This window comes from Asterias amurensis, chromosome 2 (genome assembly GCF_032118995.1).
Source record: "Asterias amurensis chromosome 2, ASM3211899v1".
Classification (NCBI taxonomy): Eukaryota; Metazoa; Echinodermata; class Asteroidea; order Forcipulatida; family Asteriidae; genus Asterias; species Asterias amurensis.
The window spans coordinates 17,935,776-17,960,500 of NC_092649.1; the positions used below are offsets into that span (position 1 = coordinate 17,935,776).

The window sequence follows — 24,725 nt, forward strand, 5'->3', positions numbered from 1 at the left end:
AATTATTCGAATATCCGGTTAATGGCGAATAGGTTTTCCTTTCCGTAACCGCGAATGCCTTTTTTTTCTTAACCGGATATCTGCATAGGGCGCGAATACCTATTTACAAACCAGATAATTCTGTAATTACAACCGAGTAACCGGATATTCTTTAATATCCGAATATCCGCGGACGTCGGGCGACAACTGATATGAATGTTTTGTAAAGCATTACATGGTGCTACCAGAATATTAGTATGATTAGCCCGTGCTTAGCCCGCTCATGGGGGTTCCATTGTTTGTGATTAAATTTACTTCATTATCATTATGTTTGACAACTTGGACCGAGCAACTCTGGGTCAAAATAATTACGGATTTATTTTAAACACATGTCATGACACGGCGAAACGCGCGGATACGAGGGTGGGTTTTCCCGTTATTTTCTCCCGACTCCGATGACCGACTCATTGAGCCTAAATTTTTACAGGTTTGTTACAGAAGTTGTGATATATACGAAGTGTGGGCCTTGGGCAATACTGTTAACCGAAAGGGTCCAATGGCTTTAAGTCATGTTTGACGCCTTGGATCGGGCACCACTAGGGCAGGAGATGTTAAGGAGGTTCCAAACGATACATAATTAGTATGCTTAGCCCGGTTTTGGGTTCCAGTATTTTCTTATTTTATGTAAATAACATTATATGCGTTAAAGGAACACGTTGCCTTGGATCGGACGAGTTGGTCTATAAAAAGCGTTTGTAACCGTTTGTTATAAAATACATAATGGTTGGAAAGATGTTGTAAAAGTAGAATAAAATGATCCACACAAATTTGCCTCGAAATTGCGTGTTTTTCCTTTTACTTTGCGAACTAACACGGTCGGCCATTTTTGGGAGTCATAAAAAACAGGATCTATGGAAAAGCTGAAAATAAAAACCATGTCGAAATATACCATTGTTATTCAATAGAGACGTATTGTAGTCACTTTGGTTGGGGAGTGAGGAAACTAGTAAAACACACACATAAATCACAGTGCTGGCTGGGACATAATTTTCTGCACCTGACAAATCTATGCATGGATATTCTTTAGAAGGTTTTGTTTGTTTGAATAGATTCACATGGTTCGTTGTGGTTGTGTCGACAACAACCTTTTTATCCTTTTGATAACCATCATATATAATGTAACTTCACGGCTGATGGTTGCACTTTGGTATTGTCACTTTTCAACTCGGCTCCGTTAAGTGCTGTCTGGTACCTTCCATACATACATTTTGTTGTAAAGGCTTATAGTTTGATGAATAATATGACGAAAACAAACTTTTATCCTTTTGAACTGAATTCATGATTTATTGTCTCATTCTTCTCACGTAGCTATTTAATAGGGTCAAAACGTGAGGCCAGTAACACTATTTTGCAAGTACATGTACACCATGTAATGTTAGTTGGACGCAGTTTGCTAACAGCCATTAACCTTTTAGAATAAAATCAGTAAATTAATAATTTTGCTTGTTACATAAAATAAAATTGAAGAGGATGCCTGAATTGACTAATACAACGGAGTTGGACGAGGTGTAGACTTGATTCAAGTCTTAGATTGTGGTTATTCTTCTGCATCCCAGGCCCACAATATTAGCGATCACGCGGGCCCTAACTCGCAATCTCAATACACACACGTTGCAACGTGTGCAGGCTATGTATAAGTAAACTTCTGAATTAGTTACTGTAAGTCGACTTGGTGAGATAAATTATGTCAGTAAGTCGACTTACCATTTTATCTAAGACGACTTGGTGAGATAAATTATGTTGTTAAGTCAACTGATTGTTTTGAATAAGTCGACTTAGCAAAATAATATGTCGGTAAGTAACTGATTCCACGAAATAAGTCGTTTTGATGAGATAACGTATGTCGGTAACTCGATATGTTGGATGGCACTCCTGGAGCTCCGTAGGTGACCTTTTGCCAGTCAAAACTTATCAATGGAAAATCACGCCATGTGCACGCACATGGCACTGGCGTATAATGTGTAAACAAGTCTGAACAAGCTATAGTCGCGAGGGGTATGCTGCGTTAGGCATAAACACTTAGGCCAAGAAAATATACAAATGCTTACTTTTGAACCGTTAGACAAGGTCAAAATGGGATTATGTCTGCGAGGCGTTTACGGAGTTTTGAATGATGATTCCGATGATGTATTGATTGTAAGAATCCCCTGTGTAGATCAGAAGTTATGATTTTATGTTAATAAAAAACTTTGAATGACCATCATTCAAGAACGGTCGACGTCATCATGACGTAACTTAAACGGTTTCCTCTCCTAATAAATACCTATCTATGTGTGAAGTTTCAATTTCATACGCGTTTGGGAAAGGTGCTTTTGTTAGCGGACAAGGTATTTTTGAGTTGGCCGAACAAACTTAAAAATACACTAGACTCAAGTTTTCGTCATAACAAAAACAAGGTGTTCGGCTTCCGGGAGTACAAAAATACACCCTGGTGGACAATTATCAAAGGAAAAAACCATGAAAATAGGCCTTTTCAAAGCATTTTACATGCACTTCCGGTTTAGAAAGGTCAAAAGGTCAAGAAAAGGTCACCAACATATCCATTTTTGTGAAGTACGTAAACCCCTTTCATATGATGTATAGATTGTCAAAATAGCTTTTGTGGTTGAGGACATAGGAACTTATGAATGATGACGTTTGGAGAAGAGACTAACTAAACGAAAGGGAAATGTTTATTGAAAACGCCTTGAAAACAGACTATAAACGAAGCTGATATAATATTTTTTAAAAGAAGTAAAAAAAAAACAAAAAAAAAACAAAAAACATCAACAACTGGTTTAGCGGGTTTCCCATCCAAGTACTGACCGGGCCCGAGGTTGCTTAACTTCACTGATCGGACGAGAACCGGTGTGATCAACGCAGTACGGTAGTAGTCAAAACAAAAAATGTATTTTTGACGAAAATACACAAAAAATCTGATTTGAACCAGAAGTCAAGGTAAAAATGGGGTCATGTTTGCGAGGCCTTTACGGAGTTTTTAATGACCTTTCCGATTATGTATCGATTGTAAGAATCCATCACGTGGATCAAAAATAATGATTTTTTGAAATAATAAACTTTGAATTTTTATAACTCAAGAATGGATGCCGTCATCATGACCTAACTAACACATTATTCCACTCCTAATGCATATCTAACTATGTGCGAAGTTTCAAGTTCATACGAGTTTGGGAAGTGTGCTTTTGTTCGAGGACAAGGGACGAAGAGAAGAAGAAGATGAAAATCTTGATTGTTTTATTTATTTGTTTGTACTAAAGTTTTCATTACTCCGGCAGTTTATTTTAGCAAGACCACTCCTAATTGCTTGGGCCCTATACTTTAACCATTCTGTTTTCTTTGAATGTTTTGTATTGTAACATCCATGTCTGTGCATGGAGGTAGAAATAGATTAGGTTACGTAACGTCCTTTCATACTAGAGAAAGTTTAAAAGGGCTTATGTTATTCCAGAGATTTTTTTTCTTCAAACTATTTAACTCAGAATAACTTGGATAGTTGTTTTAACAAATAATCAAAACAATTGATGATTATGCTAAGTTCAAGAAGTAATAGATATTGTAATACTGACGTGAATTCCGTGGGCCCAAAACTCCCTTCACCCGGGGGAGTGGTCGATCGATGTAACGTCTCTATTCTTCTCGGTGTTTAACCAAAACATGACCAATGTTCGGAATTTTGTACTGTTGTTTTCTCACATAATTAAAAGTCCCATGAATCACTGAAGTAGGTGGCCATCTCAGCGAAACTTCGTCTTCAATTCCACATTGACCACTAAGCCATCAGAAGGGTAACATTTGAACAATTTGACGCCGAAGATTGAGAGGAAATCGTTTTCGCAGCGTTCTGCATAAATAGAGCTATACAGCTCTAAATAATAGAGCTATATAGCTCTATGCATATCACGCTATGGCACAGAGTACAATAAACTTGGCAGCATGCCACCAAATAAATGATGCCTATTACACTACACGTGTACGACACACGTGTTACGCACAACCAATGGGGAAATTTCGTAGTTCTTTATACATGAAATTATGAATTTTCAAACTCGATTTTGAACCAGAAGACGAGATCAAAATGGGATCATGTCTGCGAGGCATTTACGGAGTTTTTAACGAACTTTCCGATGATGTGTCGATTGTAACAACCCATCATGTAGATCAAAAGTTATGATTTTTTGAAATAATAAACTTTGAAAATTCATAACTCAAGAATTGATGACGTCATCGTGACGTAACTCAAACGGTTTCTTCTCCTGATAAATATATAACTATGTGTGAAGTTAGAAGTTCATACAGGTTTGGGAAGTGTGCTTTTGTTAGAGGGCAAGGGACGGAGATGTATTTTTGAAGAAAAATATACAATTGCAAACTTTGACCTTCCGGTACGAACGGAAGGAGGGGTCATACGATTTTGACGTTAACTTTTCAAATGTAGTCCCAGTCTTGATCTATCAGATGCGTAATTATGAATATCAAAACTGTAAAATTCGAAGACATATAGCGAAAAGCAAATGGTCACTTTTTGAACCTAAAAACCTTGTTATTCGACACCTGATGACGTCACCATGACGAAACTAAAACGGTTTCATCTACTAATGACTATCTAACTATGTGTGAAGTTTGAAGTTTATGTGAACTTAGCAAGTATGTCTTTGTTAGCGGACAAAAACCACGGAGAAGAAGACGAAGTAAAAAAAAAAGAAAAAAAAAAAAAAAAAAAAAACACCGAACAAAAACAAGAGGTCTTCGGACTGGAGTCCGAACACCTAATAAAAAAAAAAAACCGAACAAAAATAAGAGGTGTTCCGGGCTGTTGGCCCGAACACCTAAAAAATGAGAAGTCATAATTCAAAGTTAAAGACGGTGGATACTATTGGTTAACTGTCGAAGACTAGTCTTCACAGTTGGTTTATCTCAACATATGCATAAAGTTACAAACCTGTGAAAATTTGAGCTCAATCGGTCGTCGAAGTTGCGAGATAATAATGAAAGAAAAAACACCCTTGTCATACGAAGTTGTGTGCTTTCTGATGCTTGATTTTCGGGAAAATTACTTCTTTCTCAAAAACTACACTACTTCAGAGGGAGCCGTTTCTCACAATGTTTTATACTATTAACCTCTCCCTATTACTCGTCACCAAGAAAGGTTTTATGCTAATAATTATTTTGAGTAATTACCAATAGTGTCCTCTGCGTTTAAATAGTATCCACATTTATTTTATATTAAATGTTGGTAAGTTTCCCAAAAAGTGTTGAGTTTGTTGGAAACGAAAGCAACCAATCACGGGACGTAGGGGCCCTATTCACTTTTATAGTTCACAGACAATGCTGATGGTTTTCACAACGATTGCATTTTTTGTTAACAATAATCGGCAGCGTGCCAACCAGTGAGGTTGTTTACGAATAATCAACAATAGAAATCCGGGTTTATTGTTTAGCATCACAGGGGAGGAGCGGGTTATTTTCACAAGGAGGATGCGGTAACCAGGAATTTACATTATAAACACATTTAAAGGCAGTGGAAACTGTTGGTAATATTGTCAAAGACTAGCCATCACAGTTGGTGTTTCTCAACATATGCATAAAATAACTAACCTGTGAAAATTTGAGCTCAATCGGTTATCGAAGTTGCGAGATAATAATGAAAGAAGAAAAAACACCCTCATTGACACGGAAGTTGTGTGCGTTTAGATGGTTGATTTCGAGACCTCAAGTTCTAAATCTGAGGTCTCGAAATCAAATTCGTGGAAAATTACTTCTTTCTCGAAAACTATGGCACTTCAGAGGGAGCCATTTCTCACCCACCAGTGAAATATACAACACTTAATACAAAATATATACACTTGAAAGAGAAATAAAAATAAAAATTAACTAAATGAAAAGAAATAAAAATGGAAATAACAATTGCAAAGACATAGAAATTAAACCAGTTATAATAATAATATTTAAATAAATATATATTTACCAAACAAGAAAATAAGTTTTTGGCAACAACATACACACCATACTCAACCCAAAAGGTTCGTTTTACTCTATGCTTCAGAGGGTCAGATAAGTATTGCAAATATCGAAGGTTCCTGCATTGGTCAGCTGGGTAAACAATTATTGACGACGTATATAAACAGAAAAAGGTACTTCAGAAACCCACACCCGGGCCCAATTTCATAGAGCTGCTTGTACATCCATTCTGCTTAGTGACACAAGCAGGATACTTAGTCCCGGATGCTACATTATTTTAGCTGGTAACCTTTTTCCTGGTAAGCATCATTTTGCTTGTGCTTAGCTCGTTTTTGTGCTTAAAGACACTGGACACTATTGGTAACTATCAAAGACTAGTCTTCGTTGGTGTATCTCAACATATGCATAAAATAACAAACCTGTGAAAATTTGAGCTCAATCGGTCGTCAAAGTTGCGAGATATTAATGGAAAAACACCCTTGTCACACGATCGAAGTTGTGTGCTTTCAGATGCTTGATTTCGAGACCTCAAATTCTAAATCTGAGGTCCCGAAATCAAACTCGCGGAAAGTTACTTCTTTCTCAAAAACTACATCACTTCAGAGGGAGCTGTTTCTCACAATGTTTTGAACTATCAACCTCTCCCCATTACTCGTAATCAAGAAAGGTTTTATGATTATATTTATATTTGAGTAATTACCAATAGTGTCCACTGCCTTTAAGCATGAAATTGGACCCTGTTCATTTTATAGAATATTTAAAACTGTAGATTTTCATATTGACATAGAACAGTACACGTAATAAAACCTAAACAAGGATAACATTGTTATTAGTAAAGTTAATAAATAAGCAAAACCTTGTTTTAAGATTAAAGAAGCCTCTTAAAATTTCATGACATTATGTGTTCAAACTTCATTGACAACAGAGAATAGTTGATATAATTAGTGTTGTGCGTTCACAGCTATCGTGCATTATATAGACCATTTTGTACATTCCAGGGAAATTTATGGCAGGCAAGATATTAACCTCTTTAATAAATTTGTTCTTCTATTGAGCTGGGTACAAATCATGCCAGCTCAAAGTCAGTTCTTGGGGCAGATTTCAAAAAGAGCTAAGAATTTTATCATATTGATTTGTATTGTGACATCACACTTTACTGAGCAACTACGAATAATTTGCGGTTAAGATGAATCTCAGATCTTTGTTAAAACAGCCAAAGTATTGTGTAACCAAGTCTTGTACCAGGTTACATGATCTAATCAACGGTGGATTGAACAGCTTTGTTTGTCAACTTTTGATAATAATTATTAGTTGACAGAAATTCACTATGGAAAATCCCGGTTCAGAATATTGATCCCAACTTAAGGCCACGGTCGACATGACCCGGCAACTGTCTAAAAAGGGTCAAACTGCTGCAGAATCAGAGTTTTGAAATCCCATTAACCAGATTCCGAGTGAGCCTGGCCAAGAAAAGGGTCAGCCCCCGGAACTGGATAGATTCTGATGTGGGAGTTTTTAGAGAGTAACTAATAGAGTTAAAAAAAAAAAAAAATTGCCAACAATATATTTTTCTTTTGCAAATTATTTTACTAACACTCAAATAGTATTCTTCTCTAGTCAACATCAATGATACAACTGAAAGGATGGTCACTATCTACTGCACCGTTATTTTTATGTGCTTCAAAGTGAGTAAACGTTGGGTAGAATGTTTCTTTTGTCTTCTGATTATTACCAACACCATAATTCTTCTTTTGAAAATTATTTACTGAAAAAAAAAACTTTAAGTATATTCTTCTCTATAGTCATCATCGATGATACCATGCACTGAAAGGATGGTCACTGTCTGCCACACCATCATCTTTATGAGCTTCAAAGAGAGTAAACTTAGGCTTATAAAACAATTGTTTCGATGTCTTCTGATTAATAATACCAACAATAATATTTTTTCTTTTGCCAATGATATTTATAAACACTCGAGTTGGTTTTTCTAGTCATCATCAATGATACCGTTGAACGGATGGTCACTATCTACCACACCATCATTTATATGTGCTTCGTAGTTCCATACAGTAGCCCCGATGACGATGAATATGAGAATGCCGATGATAATAGCAGCAATGGACAGGTACTTAGCTTTGCGGGACGCCTTGTTGGCAGACTTGCTTTCCCCCTGGCCGAACTTCTTATGTACCTAAATAAAACAGTAAACACTCACGAATTTAAAGGCACTGGACACTATTTGTTATTGCTTAAATAATTGTCAGCATAAAACTTACTTGGTAATGAGCAATGGAGAGCTGTTGATATTATAAAACATTGTAAGAAACCGCTCCCTCTGATAGTTCTTGAGAAAGAGGTAACTTCTTGATACTCAAATATTAAAAGACTTCAGGTCTGCAGCCTTTTGCATCTGAACACACACAAATTATTGTGCAAAAAAGGTGTGTTTTCTTTCATTATTCTATTGCAACTTCGATTACAAATTGAGTCAAAATGTTCACAGATTTGTTATGTTGCATACCACCAATGTTTAATTTGGTATAAATGGAAGTTTTTTTTTAGGGACTGTGAAATTCTTACTAGAATCCTTTCTTCTGTGAAATATTTTCCTCTGAAATGAAGTCATATTCGAAAAAACACTTTTCTCTGCAAGGGCCTATCTGAAAACCCAAAGGACAACGTGTTAACATGCTGAAAAATTTGCATTTTTTCACACCATTTTTCTCGATAAACATACTGGGGAAGCTCACAAGACTTTGACATCTTTGTTATAATATTCAGAAAACACAAAACTGTTTGCGACTAAAAATTGTCAGCACTAATCATGTGATTTAATGAATGAATAGAAAGGTTTTTTTCCCAAACACTTACATCTCTTGATTTGACGATGGCAAATATTCCAACCGGAAAGAAGCAGCAAATGGTGCTGAATATAGCCAAGTACAAATAATCCTTGGGAGCTTTCTCTACTGGCACTGGAGCTGTATTGACTGGAACAGTCGTCGGTGTGTTGAACTATAGAAAAGAAGAAACAAAACTTGCTTATAAAGTTTATTGTATGAAGTGGTGTAACTAAGAATACATCATCAACACATCAAAGGCATGTATGATTCGTTTGTGAAAATAGGCATTGGCATTTTCTTCTTGATAAAGGGCACCCCGTAGGCCTATTATGAGAAAACTGTAAATTTCTAAACTGGAGCATTCAAGGGCACCAAGGCGATGGATATGGAGGCAGTTGCCTTCGTTGCCTCCGTTAACTAATATCAGGCATGACATCACCGTCCAGTTCAGAAAAATAATCTGATGTCCTTCAACTTGCTCGAGAACAACCAAGATGAATAAACTCACGTAGTCAACTTGAACTTACCGCCACTGAAGTGAAACCTTGACCTTGTTGAGCCGGTTGAAGTAGGACCGATGAGTACGGTGGCAGGCCGGCTGCTGCCACCGGTGGCAGGGCTATGGCTGCCGCACCATTCTCGGCTGCGGGCTGTTGTTGTGCCTCCTCTTCCTTGCTCATTGGTTTCCCAGCTAATTGCAAAGGCAAATAAACACCAATTATTTCATGTTTCAATGAACAGTGTATAGCCAGTCTATTTAGTTAACCGTTTTAACTCCAGGCGTCTATTCTCATTTTGCTTAGTGTCATTGTTATTTTGTTTTGTTTCATATTTTCTGTGTATTTTTGTTTATGCTTATAAATAATAATAATAATAATTATAACAGTCAGTGTACATAAATTTGAGTTTCAATTTGAATTATTATTTTATAGAAAAGTTAATATTAAGTATATTATAAAAAAGTAAAAAATAAAACACCGAGAGCTGAGACTGTAGATTACAGATTTAAAGCATACTACTTTAGAACACTTTTTTTCGGTGGACCAAGTGGAATCATTTTGTTTTATATATTATATAACTATTATATTGATTAGCAATTTTAAACATTTTTAGATGCCTCCGCGCAAAAAATTAATTTGTATAAAAAGTAGCTGTTTTTAAAAACAAAACCAGCCAATGTGCGTGCTGCAGGCATAGGCCTAATCATGATGCATTTGCTAACTAAATAATGTTCTGTAATTTAACAATTACATAGTTAGTAATAATGTTATAAAAAGGTTCTTACCAACGTGGATTGCATTAGCGCCAGTCATCTTGGAAGTAAATACAAGAGCCACAGATTATAGTCCAGTTCTTCTTCAGAGCAGCAGAATCTACAATATTAATAATGTGACGCAGTGCTAAAACCTTTATAGGCTGCGCGATGGTAAAAAAAGCCGTTTCTGAGAACTGCCCAATCAGTTCAATACTAAATAGTACCGCCGACAATAATTTATGCATCACGTGGTCTAGAATAAAATGTTCATATTACTACATAATGAGCTAGGTACAGTCTTGCTCACTGTCACTTGACATAGACCAACGGTCACATTATTTTTATACGAGCATGGCATCATAGTACAACCGACTATACAGCATCACATGGTTTACAATAAAATTTGCATACTAATATATAAAATTTGCATATTAATATATAATGAGCAAGGTGCAAGTCTTGCTCACTGCGCACATGACACATAAACCAATGGTCACATGTAGTGCTGCATTTATACGAGCATGACGTCATGCGGGTCCAAAAAGTCCGCCGTACAACCCGGATCTACAGAGAGATCAATAGCAATACGACACAATGGGGACCCTAAAAAATAAACCACATTAGACAATGGGGTCACTTGTATCAGTAACACAGTTAAATGCACTATTATTATTGTTTACCGGATTCTGGTTACTTAACAGAGAATTCCTACACAACCATGGTTATTTGTATAACCATATAGGGTCAATGATAGGCCTAGACCAAAGCTAAAAATTTATAAAAAGGTACTTTTATTTTGTGCCGCATAAACTGTTTTGATACCATTTTTATGGAATTCACTGTAAAATTCTAACAAAACCAACAAACATCTCTCGCTGCGAATTCATCTATTTTTATGGGATTATTATTTACACCACATGTTGGCAGTGCATAAAATCAATCGGGAGACGTCACAAAATAAGCCGCAATATTTATGTTTTCAATTATAAGTAATTGGTAAAAAAGAAAACAGTTTCTCCCGTTCATTTTGCTGTTTCTCTGTAAGCGCCACAGAGCATTGTTTTCAACAGATTTGGCGCTATATGAATGTTAACTATTATATAATCAAAACTAACCGTGATTCTGACTCATGCGAAATCGAAAGCTCACCATCAACTGTAACTAAATTCACTTGTGCAGTGTTCTTTATTGTCAAAATATAGATCTGTCAGCTATTATGCCTATTTATGCTGTTTTGGAAATAAAATTCAAATAGCAATGCTTCTCTGTGAGTTAATTTCACATTATCTAGGGAAAGTACTGAGTACAGGCACACATCGGTGCGTGTATGGGTAAAACAGTTCTAATAATATTCTCTATCCCCGATGCAAATTATCCGTCTATTAAAATTAAAAATACTTATAATGGGCAAACATTAAAAAGAAAAAAAACATCAAAACAAATTGTTTGTTATTTTAACCTAACATTTCCAACAATCTCCTGGTAGTATTGAAACATGCCAGAGACAGCACCCGCTTCATGTTAATTGTGCTGGCAATAAGAAACGGTTGATATTGCCTTGGTAATATTTATAAGTATGCCTACGCGCATAGCGCAAACCACTTATGATGATTGTAAAAGGGAATTTCCCCAAAAATTACGGCAATAACAAAATAATGCTATCGATGCCATTGTATTGATCACCTGCTATGCTTAAAATATCTAGCCTTCACACGAGCACACACAACATAAAAGGTGTTTCTGAATAATCAGGATTTCTACAGAATAGTATGAGTGGCACAGGTTACAAGGTGCGGGAATCCATTGTTTTGCATCGGGGGAAATGGGACGGGTTGACGGGGCAGAGAATGCGGATACTATAAAGTGTATGAATGCTGCATTATGGTCAGCCTTAAATGCACTTGACACTATTGGTTATTACTCAAAATAGTTCGTAGCAGGAAAAAACTTACTAAAACAAGCAATGGGGAGCTGTTGATCACTGTCAGACACGGCTCCCTCTGAACTGAAGTAACATACTTTTTGAGCAAGAGGTTGTTTCTCACTCGAATGTTAAAAGACTATAGGCGTCTGATCTGAAAGCACCCCTTTTGTATAACAATGGTGTATTTCTTCTTTTATTATTCTCTTGCAACTGACGATGACCAATTGAGTCTAATAATGATCACAGATTTGTAATTTCATACATATTGGGACACTGATGTCCACACCAATGACCAAAGGTGTAAACCCTCGATACGATATGCAATAAACATAAATTGCGGGGAAAAAAAAAACGATTTTCAAGAATTACCCATTGGTAATTGTCAAAGACTAGCCTTCACAGTTGGTGTATCTCAACTATGCATAAAATAACTAACCTGTGAACATCTGAGCTCAATCGGTCATCAAAGTTGCGAGATAATAATGAAAGGAGAAAACACCCTATAGTCACACGAAGTTGTGTGCGTTTAGATGGTTGATTTCGAGACCTCAAGTTCTAAACTTGAGGTCTCGAAATCAAATTCGTGGAAAATTACTTTTTATCTCGAAAACTACTCCACTTCAGAGGGAGCCGTTTCTCACAGTGTTTTATACTGCCAAGCTATCCCCATTACTCTTTACCAAGTGAGGTTTAATGCTAACAATTATTTTGAGTAATTACCAATAGTGTCCACTGCCTTTAATATTATTATTTATTTGTATAAAATATGAAGGCCTGCATGTATGCATAAATTGTTTTCTATTGGCGCTGAAGATATTCAGCTATTTTTTTTTCTCGAGATACTAACAGTAAATGAACAATAAATAAACAGTTTAAAAAACGAGTAAAAATACTCAATGAATGATAACAACAATATGGAAAAGGCAAATACAAATTAAGTACCAGTTAAAAGCAGTCCTTTTTATTTTAGTATTGGTTAATTTATTGTTATTGTTTTTATTTATTTATTTTTCTCATTATTGTTTCTGCATGGGGTAAATTCAATGTCCAGGAACAGACAAATATGAAACAGTCGTCAGACATAAGCACTTCTATCAGACATAAAACAGTCGTAGAGAAATTCCTCACCATGAACACGATTGACGTCACACATTAAACAACATGGCGTCTGAATCTCGCACTTAACTTCTGGCCCGAAGCAAAATGTTCAGACAAAATGCCGTCTACATGTCTAAAGACGCAAATAATCTGCAATCGACAAATATCGTAGATGATATGAGGCATGGTTGTATCCACTAGACGTTTTCTAAGCTACATTTCACTACGAAGGAGGTAAAAACACTCACCGAAAATGGGTGGTTCGGCGTCAACAACAGAGCGACCAGCACCGCAGGATCGGAAGGTGTCAACACGGTCTAAAATGGACGACAGAATTGAGGCGGACAACGAACGTGTGTCTAGATTGGTACAAACGATGACTGCACACCCTAAAAAAAGACAATATGGACCGTTAATGAATCAGCAGGGCACTGGTGAAGAGTTTGATGGATATAAGGTAGGTTTGAACCAGCTCCTTTCTTGTTAATAAGTGAATTAAAATTAAAAACAGTATACATACATACTGTTTTGACTTTTGTCATCATCATTATTTTATACAAAAATACAAGGAGAATGGACGAGAAAGTACAGATTCGTGGATAGAGAATGTAGGACGAGTCTACATTTGTAACATTGTAGCCACAAATCTACACTTTAGAGTCTATTCTCGGACTTTGGACTATTTCCACCAATGATTAGCAGTTTCAATCTTCAATGAATTGGATTGCTCAATATACACTTTTATATATATATTTATTAGTCTATCTATTAATTATTATTTTGTGTACTTTGTCAAACGTCGGAATTGGTCACACATACTCACGTGACATAACTTGGTATAACTGCTTGCAACATTAACTATCAAGTACAACTACAATATCAGTTTCTAAAGACTAAAGTGATTTTTTTTAAACTGTAAAGTGTTTTTTCTTCTTTTTCTTTTACAAATATGAAACAAAAAACATGCTCATTCAGCTTCAATTTTTGGATCACCTCTATTCTATGAGGGGACATTGTAAACATTGGAATTCTTCAAGGGACAACACAAGTCCTTAAAGGGAAGGTGCACAATTGGTAATTGTCAAAAAAGACCAGTGTCCTCATAAGCATAAAATAACAAGCCTGTGAAAGTTTGAGCTCAATTGGTCATCGGAAAAAGATGAAAGAAAAAACACCCTTGTTGGACGAATTTGTGTGCTTTCAGATAGGAATAAAAGACTTCTAGCTAGAAGTCTTTTATTATTTTAGTGAGAAATTACCTCGTTCTCAAAAACTATGTTACTTCAGGGGGAGTCATTTCCCACAATGTTTAATACTACCAACAGCTCCCCAATGCTTGTTACCAAGTAATTTTTTAAGTTAATATTTGTTTTGAGTAAATACCAAACGTGTACCTTCCCTTTAATGCCCATTGCTCTTTCAATGAAAAGGGGCCAATTGCCTCTACTGCCTCTGTGGAGCATCAAGCCTGAAATAAGCAGTTAGTAATCAGATGAAATAAAACAAGTTGCTGTAGTTACATAATAATAGTAAAAATACTATATATTTTTATTTGTACAGGACAGTGTATACATCCTGAAGCAACTTTACAAGAAAATGGACCCAGCTGTGATGAAGACACTCGGAGATGCCAAGGGGGAGGTGAAACTTTCCCTCAAGTATGACAAAAATAGAGAGCTTCTTATGGTGAAGGTGATCAGTGCAAGGGACCTCAGCGCTAAGGATCTACGAGGCAAAGCGTCAGATCCTTATGTCAGGGTGAGTAGGTGGACAATTCAAGGCTAAGGTTTTCTACTTGCTAAATTACGAGGGAAAGTCCAGCTCTGAATTAGTATCATTTGGTCTGTGATTCTTGGCTATGATGGCAGTTGCAGGTTGTTTATTTTCTGATTGTCACCTAAAAAAAAAGGATTTTGCAAAAAAAAAAGGACACTGCCAACATTTGAGCTAAATATTTCATGGTTGGTAGAGTGTCGGCATGAAATCTGTGGGTCTCAGGTTCAAGTGCTGCTCTAGTCAAATTCTCTTTAAACAAAAAAGTTACCCAGTCAGTTTCTTTTGTGGGTTATTACATAATCCTTACAAACCACCCACATTTTCATGGCCACCTGAATTAATGCTCTTGTACCATGTACACCTTAAATCATGTTTTTGTTTACTGAAATGTTGATTTTTGTTCCAGTAATTTGTATTTTCAGACAAAGGAGGGTGTTATTTTTACAGCGTAACTCGTCAGTGTGCAAATACGGTTTCCCGGGGAGCCCTGTTAAATGTACACGATTGCAATATGAGGTTCTTTGACTAATATTTATTAGAACTATCTTGCAACAAATCTATTAACAATAACAAGGTTCAGTTTAGAACTTCAGTCAAGTAGATTTATGGAACTAAATCGACCATGTTTCTTTTGCAGTTGGATCTAATCCCTGATGACAGTAGTAATGGATCTAAGACGACCAGCTACGTGCAGAGATCGTTAAATCCCAGCTTTAATGAAATCTTCACCTTCACTGTGGCAGAGAAAGACATTGTCAACAGCTTACTACGCATTCAGGTTTGTATTATATCAATGAGCACTTCAGAATGGACCAGCTAATAATTATTGGCCAAGCGGTCTACAGTAGTTTACAGTACCCAAGCTCTGGTGTTGTCAGCAGCAGAGTGTGGGTCCAATTTCCAGTCATGACACTTGTACATAACAAGCCACAACCACAAGTTGGGAAGGTAGTGCATTCTGTCTACCAGCTAGGCACCGATCGGATGATACCCATATAGGCTCTACATCCTTACGAACTGTGAAGGGGGATTAACTGTGTTCCAGCCCCAGGAGTAGTTGGCATTTACATGTGTAACACAGAAATCAAAGACTTAAAAAATAACGAGTCAACAGAGTTCCAGTGTTCAGAGGGGTTTGAGGGAAATCCAAGCCAAAAACAACAACATATCCCAGTCAACATAATGTAAATGCCAAAAGCTCTGTCTGCTACGAGCTGTCTATCATTCTACTTTACAGGCAATAGTGGCAGCCTCAAAAACTCGTATAAAACACTGGCGCCTCTGTAGATCATACAATCTCTATCTCTCACTCAGTCATGTCATCACGATCATGATCAAAAATGGCACTCCCACAAATCCCTTGAGAGGCCATTTCAGACGCTGCAACAAAAGGGATTTTTTACTGACACACCTTGTCACTCCATCTTGATGGGAACAATTATAAATACAAACTTACATGCCCTCTCTCAGACCCATTTATGCTTTCCTAATTTCGCCCTACCACAGGTTTTGAGTCATGACCACCTCGGCAAAGATGACTTCATGGGTGAGAACATTATTGAGCTGGGTATGATCAACTGGAATGATATTACCACCCGGTGGTTTGAGCTCCAAGCAGAGGTAATGTAAACAAATAAATAAGTGAGACAAATCTATTGGGGTCTTCTGGCTGAGCGGCCATACACACTTGACCCAAGCCCAGGGACCAATTTCATAGAGCTGTAAGCAGAAAATATTGCTTAGCAAATTTTCTCTGCTAGGCAAAAACTGAGGTGTAGAGACAATCCATGCCATCATTTCTGATCTAAAAACCCACTCAACTTGCAAGGCTGGTGTGTGACGTTTGATTCTACTGAGGTCCATAGAGGTGAAAGGCAGGGTAAGAAACCACAGAGCCAACCTGATCAAGCACGTACAGTAATATTAACTAGTTCTTATAGCGTATTTTATAATAAACATCCCAATGCGCTTTACATTAGTGGCCTGGTCATTGGGCCAATAAAATTCCTTTAATCTTTCTTACATGTGTAGCTCCCTGGGAGTAACCTTGGCAACCCTTGCGCTCCAAAGGCTTTTTACTTCACAATCCTGACAATATCAGCCTCTACCTTCGCAGGTACCCATATTCATACCCCCGGGAGAAGAGAAGCAATTGTAGTAAAGTATCTCGCTCCGGGACCTGAACTCACACTCCTGTGACTTAACTACTAGAACCTTGAATTTGATGCTCTAAGTCTAAACCACTCGGCCATGACACCCTATGTATTGCTCTTGTCCCTTCCCCAGACTGACCTTGACATCAGTGGTGACCTTGAGATTAGTCTTTCTTACAAGCTGCCGGAAACCCTACTAGTCTCAATTCATAGAGCTTATGACCTGGTGTGTAGAGACAAGAATAAACAGCCCAATCCATATGTGAAGGTAAGCATCAGTTATCAGGGTTATGATTTCCCCCAACCCCAACTTTTTATTCTAAGATTAAAGTGATAAGAGAATGAAGATAAAACCATATGGAACACCCACGATTGCAGGTTAGGGCTTTCAAAACCTAAGAAAAATGTATGTATTGCACGCTGCGCATGTGGAAGCTTTAGCACGCAAGCTTTCAAGCTTTGCGCTCGCAAGCTTTCACCCTTTGTGCTCATAGTTCAGTTTGTTTTAAATAGCCTATCATTTCTCTATCATTTCGCACAAATTTAGGATACAAATTTTGATCTGGATGCGACTTTTTATTTTACATACAAGAAAATAACCACAAGGGAAACTGAGGTATATTTTTGAACTTAATTTCTTTAGTACTTGTCATCTTTTTGCAGGTTATCCTTCCAGGAATTCCTAAAGTAGAAGAGACCAAGGTTCAGCGTGAAACACTCAACCCAGAATGGGAAGAAATATTTGAGTACAACGTCCCCCGGGAGGAGCTGCAAGACAGGTAATTCAAGGGGCTAAACTCAGACAATAGTTATTTGGGTTTTTTTCCTTTATGGATACTGCAACAACACCCAGGCTCAAATTGTGGGGTTAGGGGGAGACATGACAAGACCGCAGGGCTTGTAGCTCAAAACTATTATTGGACTAGAAAATTTGTTGCAAGATTGGAATCAAAATGAGACGGAAAAAACATTCTACACTTTTTCACATTATTTCACATTATTTCACATTGGAGCAAGCTCTGAGAGAAGATTCCTCTAATTCTTGTCTTTCAGTTTTGTTTTTCTCAAAAAGAATTTAGAGATACTTGTATTTCTCAGTTTAAATTAGAAAAAAAAACAGAGAGGTATTGTTGTTCAGAAACACAAGACAGACGGACTTGTATGGTCAATAGTTTACTGGCCTGATGCTTAAAGCCATTATACACTTTCGGAACAGAAAAAAAAAAAAAAAAAAGGTTCACAGATATACAAATAACTTACAGGGTTTACAGAAGGTAATGGTGAAAGACTTCTCTTGAAATATTATTCCATGAAATGCTTTACTCTTTGAGAAAACATTAAAACAATTATCAATTCTCGATAGCGAGAATTACAGATTTTTTTAAAACACATGTCATGACACGGCGAAACGTGCGGCAACAAGGGTGGGTTTTCCCGTTATTTTCTCCCGACTCCGATGACCGATTGAGCCTAAATTTTCACAGGTTTGTTATTTTATATATAAGTTGTGATACACGAAGTGTGTGCCTTGGACAATACTGTTTACCGAAAGTGTCCAATGGCTTTAAATCACTGGCCTCCGGTCCAGTGTAACTTTACAGCCCTGTGCTGAACACCCCTTAACACATGTGTTTAAAGGCCAGGGGTCACACAGGTAATTTCGGTTGTGTGCGCATGGAATTGTCAACCATGCCAGAAACACTGGAGTGAACCCCTTATCTGAACGATAAGTGTACTGGGTTCTTTTATGCACATTGCACAACACACGGACCTATTGCTTTATGTCTCATCCAAAGGTCAAAGCAATAGGTGTTAAAGACACTTGACACTATTGGTAATTGTCAAAGACCAGTCTTCTCACTTGGTGTATCCCAACATATGCATAAAATAACAACCTGTGAAAATTTGAGCTTGATTTGTCGTTGGGAGTTGCGAGATAACTATGAAAGAAAAAAACATCCTTTTGACACGAAGTTGTGTGCTTTAAGATGCTTGTTTCGAGACCTCAAATTCTAAACTTGAGGTCTCTAAATCATATTCGTGGAAAATGACCTCTTTCTCAAAGACTTCATCACTTAGAGGGCGCCGTTTCTCACAATGTTTTATACATCAACCTCTCCCCATTACTCATTACCAAGTAAGGTTTTTTGCTGATAATTATTTTTAGTGATTACCAATAGTGTCCACTGCCTTTAAGCAATAATGGTTAAGGGTCTAGACCAGGACTCGAACCCACACTCTGCTGTTCAGAACCCAAATCTGGTGTGCTTGACCACTCGGCCATGACACACCAGACCTACACCAGACATTCTTTTCCCAGAGGTGGGGCGAATAATATATGAGTTCGAGCAAGGTTTGAGTTCTGTAATTCACAGAACTTAATAGTAAGCACAGTTTTTCATAAGGTAAAAAAAAAAAACACTCGCATGCAAATTACTATGTTTTGAACAGGGCCCAATTTCACAAAACAGAAAATACTGTTTGACAAATTTCTCAGCTAAGCAAAAATTTAGTTGGGCACTATCCCTAACAATGCAAACTTAATGTAATTTGGGCTGGTAACCTGATTCTGCTAAGCAAGACTATTCTGTGTGTAGCAAGTTTTTTGTGCTTAAAGGATTTATGAAATTGGACCCACTCTGTGGTTCGCCCCAGGGCTGCTAAACAATACTATTCTGTGTTAAGCGAGTTTTTGTGCTTACAGGCTTTATGAAATTGGGCCCAGTTCTGTAGCAAGCACCTTCTCTCCCGCTCTCTCAATACAAGAAACAGCTACTCATCTTCAATATTAACAAAACACTCTCTTATTGCTCTGATCTGCACTAGGTATATTGTCTTGCATGTGCTTGACAAAGCATTCCTGGGCAACACAGAGGCTATGGGACAGGTGTTTATTGACCTGACCAACCTGGATATAGAAGAAGGTTACACCGGAAAGTTTCCCCTTGCTGACCTGGTAAGACTCTTAACCCTGGTTCATACTTCCAGTTTTTATGTCTCAAATTTGCAACGGATAGTTTGCATCAGTTGACTTATGCCTTGTGCTGATTTCCTGCAAAACCTTCGCTGTGAAAACAGCCCTGTGATTTCAGAATTTGTATCGCATTCGCAGGAAGTATGAACTGGGTTTTTAATGCACTGTACTTTGTACTACATGAGGGCACCGAGGGGAGTGTTTGAAACGTGTCACAGTATGTGTGTGATTCTGTAGCTTTGTGAAATTTTGATACGGTTTATAATAATAAAAAAAACATCGCAGCCAAACGCCTTATAGCAGTCAAATTACAAAGAGAAAAAATATACAAATTGCCAAGAGTTAAAAATACAAGAACAAAAATGCAAATAATGAGACACCAATCTTAAAAAACAAGTTTTACAAAGAGGATTAAAAATGCTTGAAGTCAAGGCTTAACTTAATGATGGCAATAGACCCATTGAATATGACGTCACCACAAGACCCAAACATCGCCCTCACTGAGTTGGCTGAAAGTTGTGTAAGCTCAATGTGTGAAGAAAACAACTTAGAAGAAAACAAACACTTTATCACTCATTAAATGTATGTGAGACTTGCACCTAGGCTTAACCCTAACAGACCAAACCCTTCGGAAACATACTGCCCAAATCCTTCAATATTCTTCTCCTTATTGTAAATGAACATTTTATCCCAAATCCTTCTAAATCCTTTTGTGTTTATGATTCAGTTTAGGAGCTCTGTTAGGGCCCTTGGTGTATTATATTTGGTATTTGCGCCATTTTGAATACCGGTAGGTTCTTTTTGTTCTTTTCTTGAGAAATTCCAAAGATTCCAATGGCATGAATGGTGTGTTTACAAAGCCTGTGTGGTATACAATGAACACCCTATGCCTGTGAACCCTAAAACAATGACCAAGCTTACAAAGAAAATTTAAGTTGCCAAACAAAAAAATATGTCTCCACCGGTAAGAGCCCAAAACCTTCACAATTCTATTTTGGCCAAGCTACATGAGACCTAATACCTTCAAAATCCTCCTTTGTAAAAATAGCCCGATAGCCAAAGTCCTTCTTAATCTCATCCTCATACAAACTCATAGTGTCCCAAAGCTTTCTAAATCCTCCTCTGCTGCAGATCACTAAAAACCCAATTCCTTCTTTGTCATACACTACAGCAATGAGGATATTGAAGGAGTTGGGCCCTATAGAGAATTTGTAAAGTGAAAGAAAGCCACGGTTTTAATTTAATTTATTTATTTCCCTCCAGAAAAACTCTGACCGGGTGCGGACCAAGTGGTCTCAGACTGCCACTGTGCAGGAGTTCAGGGAATCCATGTACGCCCATGCTGCCTACAAGTATCCTAAGTTAATCTTCCAGAACCACCATGGAAACAAGGTAAGTCTATCATTAGGCCTTTTGGTGCATTCACTCATGGATACATTTGCACATGACTAGCGCCCTCTCCAATGTTACTTTTTCTAAACCACATGACTGCCAAGTGTTTATGTAAATAAATCTCTCAAAGTTCGCCTTGGTCCCCCATTGAAACATTTTTAACATTCAGGTCAACTATGGGAACAAGGCATGGGGTGGCTGTTTGTGCCAGTCAATGTGAGACTTTGAGACTTAGAGCAAGTTCGAGTGCATACACTGTACAATGGTTAACTAAAAGGTGACTATTTTGACTCAAACCCAGGCTACTCGACCATTGGTTGACTACTGTGGTCGACCATTTGGAACCAGCTTTTTGACCATGGTTAGTGACACTAAAGCTAAAAGGCTGAAGGCAATACCGACTTTTGAATGAGTCGTTCGAAGAGGAACATCACTGAGCATGTTCGTTGCTAGTCAATGGTCAATCACAGATTGACAAGCTCAGTCGATCTTGCTGTCCATGGAGGCCATGGCCTTCCTTGCCCCTGGTCTTGGGACTGTTGGCCTTGGTGACCTTCAAAGGTTTCCCATAGGTGCCCTTTGCAAAGTGAAAATAGCCTTGCCCTTTCAACATGTTCAAAGATGAAAATCCAGGCCAGACAAACCATGTACATGTACATGTACATGTACAACCATTGACTGCACTGCAGCCAAGGATCACACCCAAGTTTACAACACAATTGATTATTCACGTCTTATTTTGATCTATTATGTGTTACGTTCAGGTTTTGACCGTCCACAGTCGTAAAGCTGGCTCATCAGCCAAGATCAGGATACTGAATGGAATACCTATGTAGAGGAGGTCTTGAGACGAAGGTGAAAAGGACGATGACATGAGATGGGAGACAACAGGAGAACGCATCTGAACTAAACCAAAACCTCATCAGAAATCTAAAATAAGTAACTAATATATTTATAGGACTTTTTAGTTCAGGCCTGATATCCTTCCTACTTAAGTTTGATTTCAAACTTTTTTTTGCCCTAGGATATTAAAGTCAACACCATGTGAATTTGTAGGTCAGGCCTTGTACTCAAATGAAATGTTTCTATTTTATACCAAGGACTATCCGTTCGTAATAGTTGAAGAATGTGGAAGTTTTAAATGCTAGAATGATAGATGAGGAAAGCCGACTGGTACGCAACTTGGAAGAAAATGTAAAACAAAAGACAACTCACAGTGTAGATTATACAATAAGAAGACCATAGAATATGTAACCTTGAATATAGAAAGAGTGACCTTTTACATTCCAAGGCCTTTCCTGGCAGGCAAGACACTACACTGATCATGGGGAATTTTACTGTTTGTTTTATAATAAGTTCATAATAGCTACAAAAATACAAAATGTACAAGTTTTGAGATGTGCCTTCTTGGTTTTTAACAAAACTGGGTAAAACTTGTACAGTGCAATCTCCATGAAAATGGAATATTGTATGTTTTCTTCCACTGAGCTGTGTACAAATAAGACGTTACAGTATTGTTTGAAGCTTTGCATGGACCGGATACGAAGAAACTGTAAATAAATAGTAAACTTGCGGGTACAACCATGTGTAAATCTCTCTATAGTGGGAGTGTTGGCTCGGAAAAGTTAGAGGTAACAGGTTAGACTAGACTTGTGGACAAGTCGTTTATGGTCCCACGTGGTGAGAAAGTCGAGTTGCAGCGAACTGCTGGTTGCGCGACTACTGCGCGCTGCCTGACTTCTACTCCAAGTAGAGTGTAAAATGTTTGTGAACAAATTTCAAAAAGTGGCATTTAACTGCTATTTGATTTGTATGGGTATAATTTATAAGAAAGTTTGCGTCAACAATATTTGCTCTTTGTGTTTTGGATTTGTTGGTAGACTAAAAAAGCATGGGTCACTTGTAGAGTCAAGAAATTTGTGTACAAAAACTCAAAAACTAGATCAGATAAGATATTTAGTATGTTTTTAAACACCACACTTTTATAGTTCAGTTCAGACTTCAAGCACATATGTATAATGCTATAATGTATTGATACAATTGAAGATAAACTATTAAGAGAAATTGTTCGGTCTTAACTACTGTGTCAAAGTTCATGAGGAAATGCATCATAGCAACTGAAGAAAACACGAGTTTATTTTGATTGCTACCATGGAAATAAGCCTCATATGCAATGTATATAAAATAAGTACTACTTTGGGGGGAAAGGAGGGGCGGGTCTTCAAAAGATTTACTGCATGTACATTGTAGCTGTACGACCTGAACATTTAGATGGTTCATGAAAAATAATAATATTGTACTTTTCCTTCAAGTATTTCATTTGGCAAGTTCACTGGTTGAACTACACATGTTTCTTAATAATTTTGGTACAAAAAAAAAAAATGGTAAAAAATTAATTGCAGTTTGGTAATTTATGAACACCAAGTATGAGCAGAATTTGTATTATTTATTTTGATGTCTTTTGTTCTTTTTTAGGTAAAATTTGCTATAATTGAAATTTCTTTTGTACTCATTTGTGTTTCAAAGTTAGCTTTGGTTCGTTGAGAAGTTTATTATTCCGTCCAGTGTAGTCATCCAGACATGGGGTTTTTGTCCTTTGGAAACACAACAACAAAACATGATTGAAATAAATAAATAAATGTTCTTACTATTTTTTAGAATGAATAAGCCATTGTAGATTATTGTTTTCTGTTTGTTTAGAGTTTAGAGTCTTGTGCATATTCTAAATGATAATCAAATGGATATATTTTTTAAATGAATCGTGTTCTACTTCAAATTATTTCAAGTGTTTTATTTTAGTATGATAATTATTAAACATAGTTTGTAATTTTTGAAAAAAAGAGTATGAACTTGTTTTTTTTTATTTAAACACATGATTTGGTTTTTCATTATGCTTAGAAAGGTGCTTTGCTTTTTTGTCGATTTGAACGGTTTCTTATAAAGAAACTGCTACACACTAACCAAAACTTGTTTGTGTGTACTTGCATTTTGGGCTAAACATTGTTATTAACCTTCCAACTTTACAATAACATGTATTGTCAAGCTGTTCCATTTCTAAATTTTAGTTCAGTTGAAGAGAACATGACCAACAAAACATCAGTTGTGGGTCATTATTTGAGTCACCATGAGTATGTTCAGTTGAAAAGAACATGACCAAAAATACATCAGTTGTGGGTCATTATTTGAGTCACTATAAATATGTTCAGATGAAAAGAATATGACCAATAATACATCAGTTGTGGGTCATTATTTGAGTCACCATAAGTATGTTCAGTTGAAAAGAACATGACCAATAATACATTAGTTGTGGGTC

General features: G+C 37.0%; 3 protein-coding genes across 3 annotated transcripts in view; 1 reads left to right on the top strand and 2 right to left on the bottom strand.

Moving 5' to 3' along the window:
* The window catches only part of LOC139950494 (protein lin-37 homolog), a 36,935-nt gene extending 23,449 nt beyond the window's left edge, over positions 1-13,486 (bottom strand). The window contains exon 1 of the mRNA XM_071949214.1: positions 13,366-13,486. The gene's annotated coding sequence lies outside the window, so the exon portion shown is untranslated. The remainder of the gene's footprint in view (positions 1-13,365) is intronic.
* LOC139933750 (proline rich transmembrane protein 1B-like) lies at positions 4,908-10,269 on the bottom strand. Its single transcript, XM_071927941.1, has 4 exons — positions 10,126-10,269; positions 9,368-9,531; positions 8,869-9,012; positions 4,908-8,188 (listed from the first exon to the last, which is right to left on the bottom strand). The coding sequence occupies exons 1-4, from the start codon at positions 10,151-10,153 to the stop codon at positions 7,985-7,987; spliced, it is 540 nt and encodes a 179-aa protein (XP_071784042.1). The 5' UTR covers positions 10,154-10,269; the 3' UTR covers positions 4,908-7,984.
* Positions 13,172-24,306, top strand: LOC139950465 (synaptotagmin-1-like). The gene is made up of 9 exons (XM_071949155.1): positions 13,172-13,574; positions 14,678-14,875; positions 15,531-15,671; positions 16,400-16,513; positions 17,180-17,314; positions 17,710-17,825; positions 19,873-20,002; positions 21,284-21,412; positions 22,177-24,306. The coding sequence occupies exons 1-9, from the start codon at positions 13,371-13,373 to the stop codon at positions 22,246-22,248; spliced, it is 1,239 nt and encodes a 412-aa protein (XP_071805256.1). The 5' UTR covers positions 13,172-13,370; the 3' UTR covers positions 22,249-24,306.
* Positions 24,307-24,725: the final 419 nt, after the last annotated feature.